Below are 16,580 nucleotides of genomic sequence, written 5' to 3' on the forward strand. Positions count from 1 at the left end.
TCTAAATTATTTTGTCAGAATTGTAGAAAGTTTGACTCTGTGTTTCCAGTAATAACCATGTTTAAACCATGTTACCATAGTTAAACGTGAGCCAGCATTGTGATCCTATGGCATCTCATGTAAAGCTAAGCAGAACTGCCAGAATCCACTAGAGCCTCAGCAGCAACAGCTCTCAGACATTGGCAAAAATGATGGAGGAACTGATAATGCTTCTTTGATAAGACTTGATCACAATTGATTTATTCACGTTCCTAACTGTAATCAAGTTATAGTCTGAAGCATTTTTAAACCATTATAAAATGCTTCATTTCACCCAACTTGATGAAATGAACATCTCCCATACAATTTAAAATAATGTAATAACAACAAGAAAAAAAAAGCAGAGCTCAGTTCGTCAGAAAATATTTTATTTGTGTATTTCTGAGAATGGCTAGCATCATGTTGACACACGTTTTGTTGTCTCATTAAGCCTCCTTAACTTCAGAGGAAATTTCTTCTCCATCTTTGATCTCTTTGGTGACAATCAGCACTTTACGTGTTGTAGTGGAGGTGGAGGCGCTGCAGAACAACACAAACATAAAGTTTTATTGGCGATTCCTCTGAACAATGAGTGAAAACAAAATAGAAAACAGTCCGCCAATCCCAGCTGAAGAGTTTTGTGTGGTTGTTATTCTCTCTACGATAATAAAAAGCACCATGTATGTGAACTATGGACCCTTTTATGCCAAACAATGAAAATAATGTTGTTTGTAATTGCATTTATAGAAGCTTTTTTCCCTCTAGTTTTACCTACAATGATGCTTCATAATTTGGACTTATAAACACATTTCTCACCTTATTAAAAACTGTAACTTAGTTTTTTTGTATGTTTCTAAGATTACACTGATCATGTACCGATCAATTCAGTACAGACTAGTTAACTCACTTTGAAAGCTCTCCATCCAGCAGCCTCCTGTACTCTTCAATCTCCAACTCCAGCTTGGTCTTGGTGTCCAGCAGCACCTTGTACTCATGTCCCTGACGCTCTAGATCACCTCTTAACTGAGCGAGCTGGCTTTCCAGAGAAGATACCTGTCTCTGGTAACCTGCAAGCAACATGCTGTATGTATTCTGGGTTTCAGCAAGGTTTCCTTCCACGGACACTTTCTAAAGGAAAGAAGGAACAATGCAAGGAGACTGAAAAATTGTGTTGATTTATGCAGAAGAAATGACTACACACTGGTAGAAACTCACCTTGCTTTTCTGTAACTGAAGCTCGATCTCTAGGCTTTGCAGCGAGCGCTTGATCTCTGTGACCTCGGAGCGTGATGTTTGAAGAGACTCTGTGCTCACAGCAACCTCCTTATTGAGGTCTTCAGACTGTAGAACAAAAAAAAAACAAGAAAGAAATGACATCTAAGTCTGTTTAAAGTACTTTTAAATCATTCTGTACTGTATGCAGATGACATTCCACTGTTTATCATTACTTGTTGTTCTTGTGTTTATTTAAAAAGGGAATTTGTTTTCAATTTGAACTGAAGAGAATTTACATGAATTATATATAAAAGTATATTTAAATATTGGAATTTGTTTTGTCTCTAAGTCAAACATGAAAACATTTTTGCAACGGAGGTAATTACATGTCAGTTATAGAGTGACAAAGTCACAGGAAAAAGGGTTGGTGGGGATGGATGTGTCAGGAAAACAGACTTTAACTGATGTTTCATTTTCACCTCAACAATGATCTTTAACCAAACCTAGTCAGGTTTATTTTTTAATCTAGACCTAACCAAGGCTTTACCATGGCACTGCCACTTCATAAAAAGGTTAGTTATTTGTCAGAAGGTTCGTTATCGACTGTGATCATTGACAGTTGTTGTGCTCCATGCCTTCTGCCACCAGTATGCAGTGTTAGTTCAAGAAAAGCACTTATATGTATTATCATTTAGGCTAAAGGACTTTTTAATGTTCTCTTGTGTAACATAGTCAAGAATCTTGTATTGATGTGTTTAAGCCTGCAGTTCATTTTACTTGAAGCTGATAGAAAACTCTTTACTTTATTGAAGTCAATAGGGGAAACATCCAACTTTTGTCTGAAAACACTACTGATGCAGTATGGATAGAATTACACCTAACCTTGGTTTGGAACCAGTTCTCCAGGTCTCTGCGGGTTTTAGTAGCAACATTTTCATAGTGTTCTCTGATTCCAGCCATGACAGCAGACAGATCCTCCTGCGGGGCAGCGTCCACCTCCACGTTTATCTGACCTCCCACCTGAGCCCGCAGACCCAGCAGATCCTGCCGAAAAAACACATCAAACAATTACATTACATTTTTTGAAATATTACTTTACACTAAACCCTCCTGACAAATCCTGATAAAATCAGCAGTTTGGAATTAGTTACTGACAAAAAAATAATGTTTTTTAACTTTGCAAAATTGCAGGTTTCTTCCCTGTGTGTGTGTGTGTGTTGTTTCAGATGCTTAATAGTGTTGAAGTTTGCAGTTTCATTCCCACCTCTTCATGGTTCTTTTTGAGCTGAATGAGTTCTTCCTTCAGAGACTCGATCTGCATCTCCAGATCAGACCTTGTCAGAGTCAGATCATCCAGAAGTTTCCTTAGTCCAGCGATGTCTGCCTCCACATTCTGACGCATGGCCAATTCGTTCTCATATCTGTGCAGCAGCAATAATCATATCAGCTAAAATAAAACTTCAGACCAATGAATAAAACTTCAGAAGGTCATGAAGAACCCTTACAGCATCCTGGATTCATATTCTTCTAACAAGAACCTTAAGTGGTCATGTGAAGACATTCAATTCTCTTTATAAATACAAAGAGAGAGCATCCAGTGTGCAAGAGTAGATGAATATAAACAAATATGTAAACAAATATGTAAAATTCAATGTTCCTATACTCACTTTATCCTGAAATCATCAGCAGCCAGTTTGGCATTATCGACTGCCAGGTAGAGAGATCCATTTGTAGAAGTAGCATCTAAGATCTGAAAACAAAGAAAGAAGAGATTTGTTCATTGTCTTGAATTAGATCAAATTAATAATAATATGTATCTAATATGAATCTTTATTTTTAAAATATAACCAGATTTTTATTTCCACATGAGTGTAGAGAGGGTGGATACAAAGGTTTGTGAGGCAGCTGCACAACTGATTTAAAAAAACATGAGACTATGCAAATAAAAGTCAAATTTCATCTCATCGTCTTTGTGGTTTTGGGCTCTCATGGGCACATCATGCAAAACCAGAGTTGGAGCCTCAGCACTGCAGCTCTCTATAGTATTGTGTGTTTTGGGTGTGGCAGCACCTGTATTCATCCTGCAGGAAACAATATCCGCGTCTGCCTGCTCTATTTATTTACCTGCCGAGTGGCAGTTGCACTTTATGCCAGTTTGTTTGGGACTTATTTTCATTTGAGCCTCGTGTTCAGACAACTGATCAATTTCAAGCACCATTCTTGTCTTGATGCTTTTAAGCATCTCACATTTCAGTTTTTTACCTTGAGCCTGATATATTCTTATGTTGTCTTATGTATGATGTAAACAACACTGTGTACAAACTCAGAACCTGGTCTCACCTGTTCTTGCAGGTCGCTGATGATTACTTTGTATGCAGAGTGGTCTTGGCCCTCAGGCTGGGTCTTCTTCTCCAGAAATTCTTTGATCTTTATTTCTAGGTCAGCATTGGCCTTCTCCAGTATGCGCACCTTGTCCAGGTATGAAGCCAGGCGGTCGTTCAAGTTCTGCATCGCGGCTTTTTTGTTGTCTGTGATGTCCACGGCGTCAGCCAAGTTGAAGCCACCTCCTGAAGATGCATTGGCAGCAGAAAATGTTGCACCAACCGAGGAGAAACTTCTTGGAGCATTAACTCTGGAGATCTGGACTCTAGAGCCTCCAGCACCACCGTACACACTTGGGGCCTTGGAGCGAGTGAAGTGGAAAGAATGATCGAAGGACATCGTGGAGGTGTTTGTCTGCTCTGGATGGAGAGGAGGAATGTAGGGGAGAGGTTGGACTCAGCTCCTTTTATGCTATGTGAAAGTGAGGGAGGGTTTCAAGGTCCGGCCCCCGGCTGCATGCCTCAGGGCATCATTCACAGGTAAGATGAGCTGACAGGAACACGACAAACAAAGTATATACATCTGTTACACAATGATATCACATTCAGAACATCCGTGTAGCTGAAAATGTCTTTATGGTCACTCAGGTTTCTGTATATGATTTTCTGTAAACCAACCTGATTGAATTTTGTTTTATTTTGTTTTATGCTTTCAAACTAATGGCCCCCTCTGTGTCACAAGCACCTGGATTCCGCACTGCATGTTCAAACCTGTCACTTCGTTTTTGAGCTGTGGGTGTTATTGTGGGCCCTGCAGGTCTGCACAACCCCCATCCGCCAACCTTCCTCCGTCCTGTTATTGTGCAAGCAAACGATGAAATGGTTTGTGCAGGTTCACCATACAGACTCTATTTACTGTGACAAAACATAGCATGACAAGGGAAACCTTTTAACATCGAGTCTCAAACACTGACCTTCAATCCAGGTAATGTTTAAAGGTAAATTCAGATTTTGAAATGAAACATTCCATTATATCAGAAAAAAAAGTCATATTCTAACCAGGAAGAACCACATTTAGTAAATTATATTTAAGAAACCAACATGAGGAAAATCTACAACGAAAATCATCATTTATGTTTTTACTAAAGACCCCTGTGCATAAGAAAACATGTAGTAGAAGTGGTGGACTTAGATCCTAAACAAACAAGACATGACATGATAAATTGGTGAGCTTTAGAACAGCTGGTAGATGGATTCTGTAACGTGTGGACGGAGTCAGCTGCTACCTGTTTCTACCTGCTTTCAGTGTTTATGCTCGACTAAACTAATCAGCTGTACTGCACTGCACTGTGATCAGCTGACTTTAGTTCCATATTTACTGTAAACACACCACGGTGAATCAGATTTAACTCCTAAATTTAAGATTTAACTCCTCCATTTATTTTCAAAATAAAATTTGAAGCTGTAGTGGTGTTTGTAGAGAATGAAGAAAGTATTGAATTTACTTGTGTGACTTTCTCAGATTCTACTTTTCGGTGATATTCTTATTTCATACTTGCTTTTATTTTTCAGTCACCTTGAAAGAAAAAGTAAGTTACATTGTTAAAGTAAAATTAACAATGCCAGATTTTTTAAAATACTTAATTACAAAAAGTTGTGTATCCGAAGTTTGAATCATGTCAACTGGCCTTCTTACTTCTTGGTTAGAAACATTTTGCTACTTCAGTGTTAAATGGTCTGTACTTATATTGCTCTCGTACCTTACACTGCTTTACATTTACCCATTCGCACTTACAATCTCTTTCTCTCTCTCACACACACACACACACACACGCCGATGGAGGAGCTGCTATGTAGCTTGCCTGCACTCAGAGCCATTATATTGATGCAAGCCCTTTATTTTAATATGTTGAAAAAGGGTAAAACAATAAAGGTTTCCATCAGCATAATATTAATGCACATTCAGCTGGAACAACGACAATAGTCAAGGAGAGTCCAAATGATCATAATAAAATAATGAAAATAATATAAGTACAACTGGCTTAGAAATGTATTATAAAATAAATTCAATTGATTTCTGATTAAACAATATTATATTCCAGCAGCACAATGTCCCCACTTGTAAAAAATTACAAGTACTTACTTTCCATTAATGTTTTTAGTAAATTATTTGAATGTAAATATGAATGTAGTTGAGCATGTAGAATATTTTCCACTGTAAACTGGGTGTAACGCAGCTGTCAGAAGGTTACAATGACTTATGTTTCACCTGCTGCCATCTGGGTGTTTGTCCTCTGACAATAAAACCAGTCTTAGTATTTTGCAAGTGCTGTTTCCTGCAGGGTTAAATATACACGACATAGGCAACTTTCAGTGGGTGTCACCAAACATGGCCTCCGTTCGTGTTGATGTAATAGTAAACAAGCTGGTGGCTGCTTTCAAGATCAACTCTGAGTGACTGCAGGTTTATGGATTGTAGTGTTAAATACTTTAGGAGTGATACGTTGTCTGTGTGTGTATTTTTATTTTTTTTGTGGAGACCAAAAAGAAAGAATTTGCTGAAGCCAATTCAAATTTATTTGCAGAAGCTTCATTTGAGCATTAGGTTGGACTTTAAAGTGCATATTTTTCATAGAACAAATCATTTTAGTGAAAATACCTGCAGACAGTTTGGAAAGCAGGAACAGTTTTATACAAATTACATGACAATATAAGATTATACAAATATAACAAAGTAAAACACGTGTGTCCAAGGATGGGCACAAGGATGAGGTAAATATCCCGAGTCAACATCACTAGCTGAGCTTCTCCTTTGTAGAAAAAGAATTCATAGAGTTTTTTTTTTTTGGTAATGATTACTGCCCATGACTTACAAGGCAATTACATCATAATATTTGCACCTATCATGTAATATTTAAAAAGTAACCCTTAACTACAAAATAGTTAAACTGTAGGTATTATTCATAATTAGAAATAACAAGATGTGCTCCACCACTGTTTCCATTCCCAAGCAAAAACCAGACCAAGTGTTCTAAACGGTAGCAATTTTATTTGCTTCAGATGTGAGCAGTCCCCAAAACAACAAACACAAACTCTAGCACCATCCTTGTCTTACCTAAGCAAACCAAACAAATGACAGGATGTCGAACCTGAACTCCTTACCAGGAGAAAAATGAGTAAAGTAAAAGGGCTTCTCTCTCCTATTGTGGCTACCTGGTGCTCAATATGTACAATGAGTTATGTCTATAATTATTTACAGAAATGTCAAAAAAACACAAAGTTCACAGAGCTCTCCGTGAGTCGAGTCGAGAGTCGAGTCCAAACAGAATGCTTAGTTGGTTGGGAGTGGCAGAGGTGGACCACATTTTGTTATGACTAGGTTCCCCTAGACCAGGGGCATAACATGATTTGGGGCGGCGAGCACAGGGGCACTGCAGAGGAGAGCTTTGGCAGCTTGAAAAGCAGACTGACATTTCTCTGACCACGGGTACGGGGTTTGGGGACTTACTAGGCTAGTCAATAGAGCAGCAACATCAGAGAAGTTTTTATAGAAGGCAAGGTAATATCCAGCCATCCCAAGACAGCGACGGAGCTCACGGTGTGTCTGGGGAGCTGGAAGGTCAAAGATGGCCTGAACTTTAGCAGCAACAGGGCACACTTGGCCCTGTCCTACATGTTTGCCCAAATAGGTAACGACTTTCCACTGCTTTCCAAAACTCGCATTGGGCCTGGTTAAGAGTGAAAGAAGCAGCACGCAAACGACTACAAATTCCACAAAGGGTTTTCACAGGCTCAGACCAGGTTGCCGAATAGGCCAGTATGTCATCTAAATATATTTCACATGTTTTGCTGGGCTGGCTGGGGCACTTCTCAATCCAAATGGCACAACTGTATACTGGAGGAAATGTTCTGGGGTGACAAAGGCACTTATTTCAGAGGCACGTGGTTTCAACGGGACCTGCCAGTACCCTTTTAGGAGGTCGAGTTTGGTGACATGGTGATATTTGGCAGAACCAACAAGGTCTACACAGTCATCCATACGTGGAAGCTGAGCACATTTTACTGTACAGATTATTAAATAAGGAGTCAGTTCATTTTTAGTAATTTCTATTTATTTGATAAGTTTTCAGTACATTAGTTTCTTTTTGTAGTCAACTTCTGTACAGTTACACTATAATTATTTTTGCTTGAGTTTATCATAATTATGTTTCCAGTGCAGGTAGAGCTGCTGTGGGCTTCAGTTGCTGTAGGGACTTCTTGTCCACATGAGCGAATGGATGCACCCTAGGAAGCAGAACATCTAAATATAGGAAGTTGTCAACCATACCAAGAGCCTCCTACCTCAAGGGGGGATTGCAATTTCTGTTTTAGGATTTTGGGTTATTTACCTATGTTAGTTATGTTTTGGATAATATCTAATTATTTGCATTCAGTAGATTTATTGTTATATTTTGTTCCGTATAAGTTCATTTTGAGGTTTTGTTTTTCTCTTACCCCTGGTGTGTCTTTAATATCAGCCATAATATTTGTTCCCCTGTGTGTTTAGTCTGTGGGTTGGTTTTAGCCCGGTTACTTTGTATCTGTTAGTAAGTTTGTTTACACATAATTCGGTTATATTGAGTTGAGTCTAGTGTGGTTTTGTCGACCTCTTTTATAGGCCAAATAGTTTGTGATTTGTTTTAATAATTTTGAGGTAAATGAACCCTGTTTCCTATTGCCTGCTTGCTCGTTAAACAAAAAGAGACTGAGTCACTGTTGAACCTTCAGGTAACCGCAGCTATTCAGGGAAGCTCCGGTTTACTGTCTTTGCCTTACACCAAAATATTTTCTCCAGATGCCTTTAGACAGTATGTGCTTCAGAGCTGTTGTTTTGAACAAGACAATGTTTTCATTCAAAACTACACTGTGTGAGATATGGTGACATATTTAAATAAAGTAAAAAAATGGAAAAAAGATGTTAGAATAGGTGCCTTTTTTCCCACATTGGACATTAAGCTTTGTTCAGTAAAACAATGACAAACCACAGTCTGCTGCTAGTAAAACAGCTCATTTGTCAAAAAGTCCACATGCTGTTCTGCCTGCTCCCCAGACCATAATTTCTCAAAGATTTGTTGCATTATGGAGTGAAACATATGGCAAAAGACGGCCCTAAACTGTTTAGCAGATTAAATCAAGTGAGACAAGTGGTTGTTGTTGTTTTTTTCATAGATTTAAGTGCATAGGAAGGTGCTGAAGAGTTAGTTTTTCAGCAGTTTTTTTAATATTGGGAGTGAGTTTGCTGAGCGTGCAGAGTTTGGTAGCTCGTTCCACTATCGTGGGATCATTGTGCTGAAGCTGATCCAGAGATGCCTAAGTCAGAGAGTCTGGACAAGAGGATCTGATGGTTCACAGTGTCAAAGGCTGACGATAGATCAAGTAGGATTAAGACAATAGACTCACCTGTGGCTTCTGCAGCTCGAAGAGATTCCAAGACAGTCAAGAGCGCAGTTTCTGTGGAGTGACCACTCTTGAGGCCAGACTGGTCGAGGAAGTTGTTCTTGGAAAGAAAGTCTGAGAGTTGATTAAAGACTGCTCATCCCATTGTCCTGGCCAAAGATGGAAGAAGGGAGACAGGTGGGTAATTCTCCACAACGGAGGGATCAAGAGAAGTCAGAGTTGAAAAGGATGAAAGCGATGCAGTGTGGGAAGAAGTTAGCCGGATGTCATCGTCTGGAGGAGAGAACTGTGAGCTGATGGCCTTATTAGTAAAGAAGTCGGCAAAGTCAGCAGTGAGAGAGGTAGATGGCGGAGGTGGGTAGACGAGTGATTTACCTGAGGGACGAGCGGGTCTCGAAGACATGGAGACAATCCAGACATGATTAAAGTGCATTGCAGAGGCTGTCCGTGGCTGCATCTGCAACGAGGATGGAGAGGTCCTGTGTTGGGGTCAGAGTTGCGGAGACCAGCGAAGAGAATCGGTCCGTGTTGAGAGGCCTGACGTTACGACTGAATGTTACAAGTGGGGTGGGAGAATGCAAAGGTCTAGGGACGAAGACTGTGAGTTGAATGAAGAAATGATCATATAAATGCAGAGGAGTGACCAAGATGTTGTCTGTGGTCCAGTTCCGGGCGAGGATGAGGTCGAGGTTGTTGCCAGCTTTGTGGGTCGGAGGAGTGGTGACCAGACTCAGGTCAAACGTGTTTAGAAGAGCAAACACGTCACCTGCCTGTGGTTTGTCCAGGTGGATGTTCAATAATGTATTCAATAATGCATAATGTAGCTGTTGCACTGTTGGATGCAACCATTCATAAAAACATAATTATAAATACTAAACAGTATACCATTGTTATATTCTATTAGTTACCTTTGAGGGTATTTGTCAGATGCTTTTTGGATTAAGTCTACAAATCCTCAAGTGCTTCTAGTTCAGGTCTGATTGTTCTCAGGTCCCCTGAGATCCAGACACTATTGTATTCATGTTGTGCATGCGTGGGTTGGGTTGGTGTTTATGGGTTGTTAACCTTTGATTACACTGCATCTAACATTCATTTTCCATGTACACTGGAGGAGAAAGAACATTTATGACAGGATTCAAACACATTTATATTCATATTCATGTATTAAGATACAGATGTAGGTTGGGGGTCAAACAGGGAGATGTGCCTACTCCTGAGCTGCATATTGGAGCAGTCCTTGGGGGTCTCTGGTTCCTTTTTCCAATGTAATGTTATGTCTTTGCAGCTCAAAACACAGCAGGAAACCAAATGCATGTCGTCCACAGTCATTAAGATTTAGTACTTGTTGCACAACAACTTTTTGTGCAAATCATGCTGAAAATGTGCAAAGCTAGCAAAATACCTTGTCCGGAGTTATTGCTTTAAAAGTGAAATGTGTAGAAATCACATAAAGATTTATGTCACCAGCAGCTGTGCACAAGGAAGCTTTGGAGGAAGCCCTCTTTGTTTCAAAATAAATATAATAGGACACATTTAACTAATTATTTAATGTTCATTATTTTATTGCAAACTCTGATTAATGCTTATGTACTTTTTAATCTAGTTGTCAGTACTAAAACTGCAGCCTCAGATATAAGTTCAGTGTGGACCAACAAAATAACACGACACAGTATTTTATTCTGAAGCACCTCAGCAGAATTTTATTGCCATGTTTGTTTCTGTATGAGAGCTGTGAAAGTTCCCCTCCACTGGTGCTTAAGCGACGTCTTTCACGGTCTGTGTGGCACTCACCACCTTTCCATCCACAATCTCCTCGACAACAGTGATTATTTTCTGTTTGGTGGTAGTGGTGGAGACGGAGCCAGCACCGGAGCCGGCGCCGGAGCCGGAGCCGGCAGCAGAGGCAGAGGAAGAGGAGGAGGAGGACTTGGACATGGAAATGGAGGTTTTGGTTGAGCCAGAGCCACTGCAGGAGAGAGGTGAATGTTATTACTTTAACAGCAACAATTTTATAATATTAAGATGACTTTGTAGGGCTGAAGATATATTTTGGTCCATTTCGTTGTTACAGATGTTGACATTACTTATCTAAACCTATAAAAAGACAGTTTTCCTTATCTCTGTATATTTGTTAAGTATTTTTTATTATTTCATTGGTTTTAAATTATTTATTATATGTTTTATTATTTTTAATAGTGTTCTTTTTTTAACTTTCAATTCACTTTATTGATCTTCCTTTAAGTCTTAAAGGAGTAATGATATTTTACCCGCCAACGCCCTCTCCATCCAGCAGCCTCCTGTACTCAGCAATCTCCATCTCCAGTCTGGTCTTGATGTCCAGCAGCGCCTGGTAGTCCTGGGACTGTCTCTCCAGGTCACCTTTTAGGTGCCCCAGCTGCTCCTCTAGACTGATGACCTGATTCTGGAAACCTGACAGCCGCATGCCATACTGGTTTTGAGTGTCAGCCAGGGTGGACTCCAATCCCGCTTTCTGCAGGAAAAATACAGCAAGTTGTTTGCTTTGCAAATCGCCACATAGAAACAGTGGATATGAAAACGGTGTCTGTGTAATGATGTGATGTTCACCATGCTGAGTTGTGACTGCAGCTCAATCTCCAGCGCCTGCAGTGTTCGTTTTAGGTCTGTGATTTCTGATTTTGTCGTTTGGATGGTTTCTGTGCTGGCAGCAACTTCTTTGTTAAGTGCTTCTGTCTGTGGGGGAAAGAACACATATGGTCACATATGGGAACATTGATGGTCGTCCAGAGGTGTCATATAACCCGTCACCACTACTTTGTACTTTTGTACTCCCCTATGTATTTGACAGTAGTTGGTGGGTAGTTGGCAGATTTAGTTACAAATTATTTAGCATATTTACCTTTGACATACAAAATACGGAGTAAATAAGTGTCTATGATAAAATCTATTCAACTATTCCACTAAAAATGTAAAGCTTCTCATGTACATACATTTTGAGTTTTAATTTCAACTTAGTTTAATTTTTTATTTAAAATTAGAGCAAAAATCATTTCAAGTCACTTCACACCGTAAGATCAAAACCCCACAGATATGGAGTAAAGCCAAACAATTCAGAAAAACGAACAAAAGCCTCAGACAGAACCAGACTCATTTCCATGCTTGAGTACAGTTGAGCCTTCTGTGTCCTGGCTCACTTGAAGAGGTGGTCTTGATTATGAGGTGAAGCTGGTTCCACAGCAGAGAGGCTTGACAGTTAAAGACTATAAAGGCTATTCTACTTTTGGAAACTCTAGTAACCATAAACTGCCCTCTGAGAGCAAAGTGGTCTCTTGGGATAGTCCAGTATGAGGTCTTTAAGTTCTACTATAAGCTTCAAATATGCACTTCACTGCAACTTTTTTGACAATTTGATTGGAATGCCATAATTGTTCCTGATCATCACAATCCATCCCAGCTGGAATTTCCAGAATCACCTAGTTACAATAATTTCCTTACCTTTGCCTGGAACCAGAGCTCAAGATCTTTGCGGCTCTTGGCGGCGAGACTTTCAAAGTGGTCTCTGATGTCTTCCATAGCCTTGGTTAGATCTTGCTGAGGAGCAGCGTCCACCTCCACATTCACCTGACCGCTCATCTGACCTCGTGCTGCCAACAAGTCCTACAGACAACCACAGGAGAAACATGAGTGTTCAGTACTTGAAAGACCTACGTACGAACAAAATGACTTTGCAATAGATCCATTAAGACGTTTCAAATGTGAAACCTTAGGCAAGACAATAGAGGAATCAACTAAAAAGTTGTAAAATAAATGTAAATGTATAAGTTTAAATTCTTCAGTCATCTATATTAACATGACAGCTCCAGATTTAAAATGGTGAGTTAAATGAACTGCTGAGATTTTATTCTTCAAATGAAGTAATAAAAACACCACTAACAGACTTCACAGCACTACAGAACTTAATTGTTATAGTTAAATGAAACTGAAATCATGAAAAAATTTAACATCTGTAGCTACTTGAATAAAGGGTGACTTCACTGGCTTTAGTTGAGGGTGTAAATGTTCCCTCTGACTATATCAAAATATGTGGCTGCTTCTAGCTGAAGCATAGTGTGACGTACAAGATGACATTATCTAAACTGAAGGTTCCTCCATGTGATGTCATCTGGAGGCAATTTCAACTAGAAGTAGATAGATATTTTAATGGGTTTATCTACATGTAATCTACCACCCAAACAAGATCCAAATGAAGCAAGTTCAAAATCAGTGAAGGCGTCCTTTATTTGAATCTTCTGTTAAACCTTTTTTGTATAATTTTAAATTAACCCAAATATCCCATAGCCTTGAATGGATCTGAGTGCTCACTGACCTCCTCGTGATTCTTCTTGAGGAAGATCAGCTCCTCTTTCAGACCTTCGATTTGCATCTCCAGGTCTGTCCTGCTCAGAGTCAACTCATCTAGAAGTCTCCTCAGCCCAGCGATGTCGGCCTCCACTGATTGACGCATGGCCAGTTCGTTCTCATACCTGCACAAACAACATTACTTTTATTTCTTTTCATCTTTAAAATTTTGTCTGATCACCCCAACCTTTCCACAAATTTAGAAAGTTAATGTTCTGTACTGTTCCTGTACACCTTGCACAACTTGTGCACCAGAGTTTACTGTAGCTACACGGTGTTCTTTTGTTTAAAGTAAAACCACACAGCAAATAATATTGTACATAGTTTGTGGATGTCAGGAAGCAGTTAATAATATGTCTGGACATCCAGGAGTGGTCTGCAAGAATTGCTGCAAAAGACTGTGCAGGACAAGTCCCTGATATTCTACAAAAAAAGCATGTGCAAATGCTTTGTGTTTGTCAGTCCACATTGTAGTGGACTGACAAACACTTTTCAATCACCAAAAAACTGGAGAATGTCTAAAAGATGAAGTCAAATCAATGTAACAGAGGATGTGGCATCCAGATCTACTGTATTTTAGGTGGGATATTCATGGTTAGTGAGAGTAGTATAAATTACAAAGGGGTGCGTCTGCCTGTTTGCATGACAAACTGTGTGTGTGTGTGTGTGTGTGTGTGTGTGTGTGTGTGTGTGTGTGTGTGTGTGTGTGTGTGTGTGTGTGTGTGTGTATGTGTGTGCCTGCGTGTGTGTGTGTGTGTGTGTGTGTGTGTGTGTGTGTGTGCGCGAGTGAGCATGTGTGGGTGCATGTATAATAACATAGCCAAAATTCTTTAAGCACCATTGGGATATTTCTTTAAAGATTTTGCTCAACTTTTTTGTCTTAAGCTATTAAAATGTTGAAGCAACACCCAACCATGTTTATTTAGTGCCTATCCCTAATCTGACATAACCTTGATGTATTTATACCTAACCCTAATAAAACTGCTATGTTTCAACTGTTACAACCCGGCATTTTTGACTATTTAGGGCACGGAATTGTGTGAAACTGGCCGCTATTTTGATGCCAAAAGAGGTGCAACATAAATAGACACCTGACTCCTGACATGGGGGTGATCGTCTAAGAGAGGAGTTAATTTTGCCCATCCTGATAATTATGATTTCACTGAAATGTAATAAAATTATTCCAGCCTATTGCTGGCATTTCTAAGACATAATGTTTATTTCTTTTTCAGGGCCTTTAAGTTTTTCCTGTGGCCATAAATTATGAATGAATTCACTCACTTGAGCCGGAAATCGTCTGCAGCCAGCTTAGCATTGTCGATGTGGAGGTAAATGCCACCGTTGATTTTAGTAGCCTCCTGGATCTGGAAGATAGAAGAATAAGTAAATTCTTTTAGATTTGTACGTTCACTCTTTGCCAACAGTGGATTTAGTGAACTATTAGTAATATTTTGAGAAAGGTTATTGCAAATATAGTTTTTTTTTTTTTAAATTAACCCAAAGATTCTGCGTTGTCTTTACAAAAGAGGACCCAAGACATTTGCTACAGGCCACTGTTAAGAAGCTAAAGGTACTTAATGTTTCGTAAACCTGTAGCCTGTAATGCAGAAAACACTCTTTGGCACTTTCTGTCCTTTCTGCATGTCTAAAAAAAGTCTCAGTTCTTTTAAGGCAGGGTAAGTAAAGTTCAACCCCTGCAGTGACTTGCAATCTGCAAGTGCCAGTAACCGATGTGAGACCCTGTGCAGCCAGTATTTCTATGTATTTTTTTTATTTTCCTTTGCTTTAAATCTTTGTATAATTTTGTCATGCAGTTTTGAAGATTTTTCTTTTTTCTATTTGTTATATATTGAATTTATAATGACTGTAATTATACTGACAAACATGTACAATTTTTGTTTCTTTGATACCCCTAAATATATATTATCATTATATTCACCTGTCTGATTTCATTCTGTCACGTCAACTTTTACAGAAGCTTCCAAACCCTTTTTAGAAGCTGTTGTTCAATTTGCACTGACAGACAGGGTGTGTGCATTTACCTTAATGTTGTTTTTTGACGCAGTGAGAATTGGTCACATGACCAAACATTTACTGAATGTGTCAGAGGTGAGCTTACCTTTCCCTGCAGCTCTGCAATGGCAGCATAGTAGGCGCTGTAGTCTCTGGCTGAGGGGGAGGTCTTGGCCTCCATGAACTGTCTGATCCTCATCTCCAGTTCAGCATTGGCTGCCTCCAGCTTGCGGACCTTGTCCAGGTAGGTCGCCAGTCGGTCATTTAGATTCTGCATGGTGGCCTTTTCGTTGGCGGAGATGTCCATGCTGTCTGCACCACCACCGAAACCAGCACCGCCACCACCTGCTCCACCCCCAAAGCCAGCACCGCCACCACCTCCACCACCAATGCTGAAGCCATAGCCACCTCCGCCATAGCCACCTCCGCCACCTCGACCACCTCCACCACCACTGCTATACATGGACATGGAGGAGCCACCGGTGGAGATTCTGACTTGTCCAACACCACCGTACATGGACCTACTGCTGCCAGAGAAGGGTCCACTACTGGCATTCCTGGAGGCGAACATCATGTCAGGTTGAAAGGTTAAGTGGAGACGGTCTTTCTGCTTCAGCTGGAGAGGAGAAAGTGGAGAGCTTACAGAGTGGCAGTTTTTTTTATACTGTCAGAGGAGTTTGTGAGGAGGAGGAGGAGGAGAAGGAGGGGGAAGAGAGAAGGATGGAGAGCTGGGAGGGAACACCTGTCCTTATTTAACTCATACACAACAGAAAGGTTAATGGGCTCTGGGTGTGTCTGTGAAATCAGGCATCCACCCATCCGCTGTGCATTCACCTGCTCAATTACTTGAGGGATCATCATGCCAACTTTCACTTCACATGAAAAGAATAAAAAGATTCTTACAGACAAAGCACTACAGGGCAAGTTCAGACCTGGATGACAATTTAGTATAATCATGGACTGAAATTTTCTACGTGCATGGAAAACTGCACCTAACCAATTTAGAAATGTTAAAGCAGTGAACTTTATCACAAAAATCACTAATGCAGTTTATGACCGTGGTGTTGGGCAACCTTTTGTCTAGCAGGAGCCAAAGCGGTTTAAAGAGTAAACCACTTATTTGATTACGCAGGGCCTTTATCAGCTGCCTAGTCTTAAGTAAACAGAGCAGACAATGAGCAGAAACTGAGGAGCAGGTGA

At 40.0% G+C, this 16,580-nt stretch overlaps 2 protein-coding genes across 2 annotated transcripts; both read right to left on the reverse strand.

Moving 5' to 3' along the window:
* Positions 1–386: 386 nt before the first annotated feature.
* Positions 387–4,006, reverse strand: LOC137099362 (keratin, type I cytoskeletal 13-like). The gene is made up of 7 exons (XM_067476107.1): positions 3,574–4,006; positions 2,901–2,983; positions 2,498–2,654; positions 2,116–2,277; positions 1,234–1,359; positions 926–1,146; positions 387–558 (listed from the first exon to the last, which is right to left on the reverse strand). The coding sequence occupies exons 1-7, from the start codon at positions 3,952–3,954 to the stop codon at positions 465–467; spliced, it is 1,224 nt and encodes a 407-aa protein (XP_067332208.1). The 5' UTR covers positions 3,955–4,006; the 3' UTR covers positions 387–464.
* A 6,656-nt stretch (positions 4,007–10,662) lies between these two features.
* On the reverse strand, positions 10,663–16,062 carry LOC137099358 (keratin, type I cytoskeletal 13-like). Its single transcript, XM_067476103.1, has 7 exons — positions 15,487–16,062; positions 14,649–14,731; positions 13,336–13,492; positions 12,465–12,626; positions 11,577–11,702; positions 11,258–11,481; positions 10,663–10,956 (listed from the first exon to the last, which is right to left on the reverse strand). The coding sequence occupies exons 1-7, from the start codon at positions 15,952–15,954 to the stop codon at positions 10,746–10,748; spliced, it is 1,431 nt and encodes a 476-aa protein (XP_067332204.1). The 5' UTR covers positions 15,955–16,062; the 3' UTR covers positions 10,663–10,745.
* Positions 16,063–16,580: the final 518 nt, after the last annotated feature.

This window comes from Channa argus, chromosome 15 (genome assembly GCF_033026475.1).
Source record: "Channa argus isolate prfri chromosome 15, Channa argus male v1.0, whole genome shotgun sequence".
NCBI classification, from domain to species: Eukaryota; Metazoa; Chordata; class Actinopteri; order Anabantiformes; family Channidae; genus Channa; species Channa argus.

What these genes read in the sequence shown, in the direction of transcription:
- LOC137099362 (XM_067476107.1), bottom strand. Translation starts at nt 3,954, where the DNA reads ATGTCCTTCGATCATTCTTTCCACTTCACTCGCTCCAAGGCCCCAAGT. An exon ending in TCAGCGACCTGCAAGAACAG is followed by an intron (nt 2,984 to 3,573) that starts GTGAGACCAGGT and finishes CTTTGTTTTCAG; the next exon opens with ATCTTAGATGCTACTTCTAC. An exon ending in CTGGATGGAGAGCTTTCAAA is followed by an intron (nt 559 to 925) that starts GTGAGTTAACTA and finishes GTTGTTCTGCAG; the next exon opens with CGCCTCCACCTCCACTACAA.
- LOC137099358 (XM_067476103.1), bottom strand. Translation starts at nt 15,954, where the DNA reads ATGATGTTCGCCTCCAGGAATGCCAGTAGTGGACCCTTCTCTGGCAGC. An exon ending in TTGCAGAGCTGCAGGGAAAG is followed by an intron (nt 14,732 to 15,486) that starts GTAAGCTCACCT and finishes TCTATCTTCCAG; the next exon opens with ATCCAGGAGGCTACTAAAAT. An exon ending in AGCTCTGGTTCCAGGCAAAG is followed by an intron (nt 11,703 to 12,464) that starts GTAAGGAAATTA and finishes TTTCCCCCACAG; the next exon opens with ACAGAAGCACTTAACAAAGA.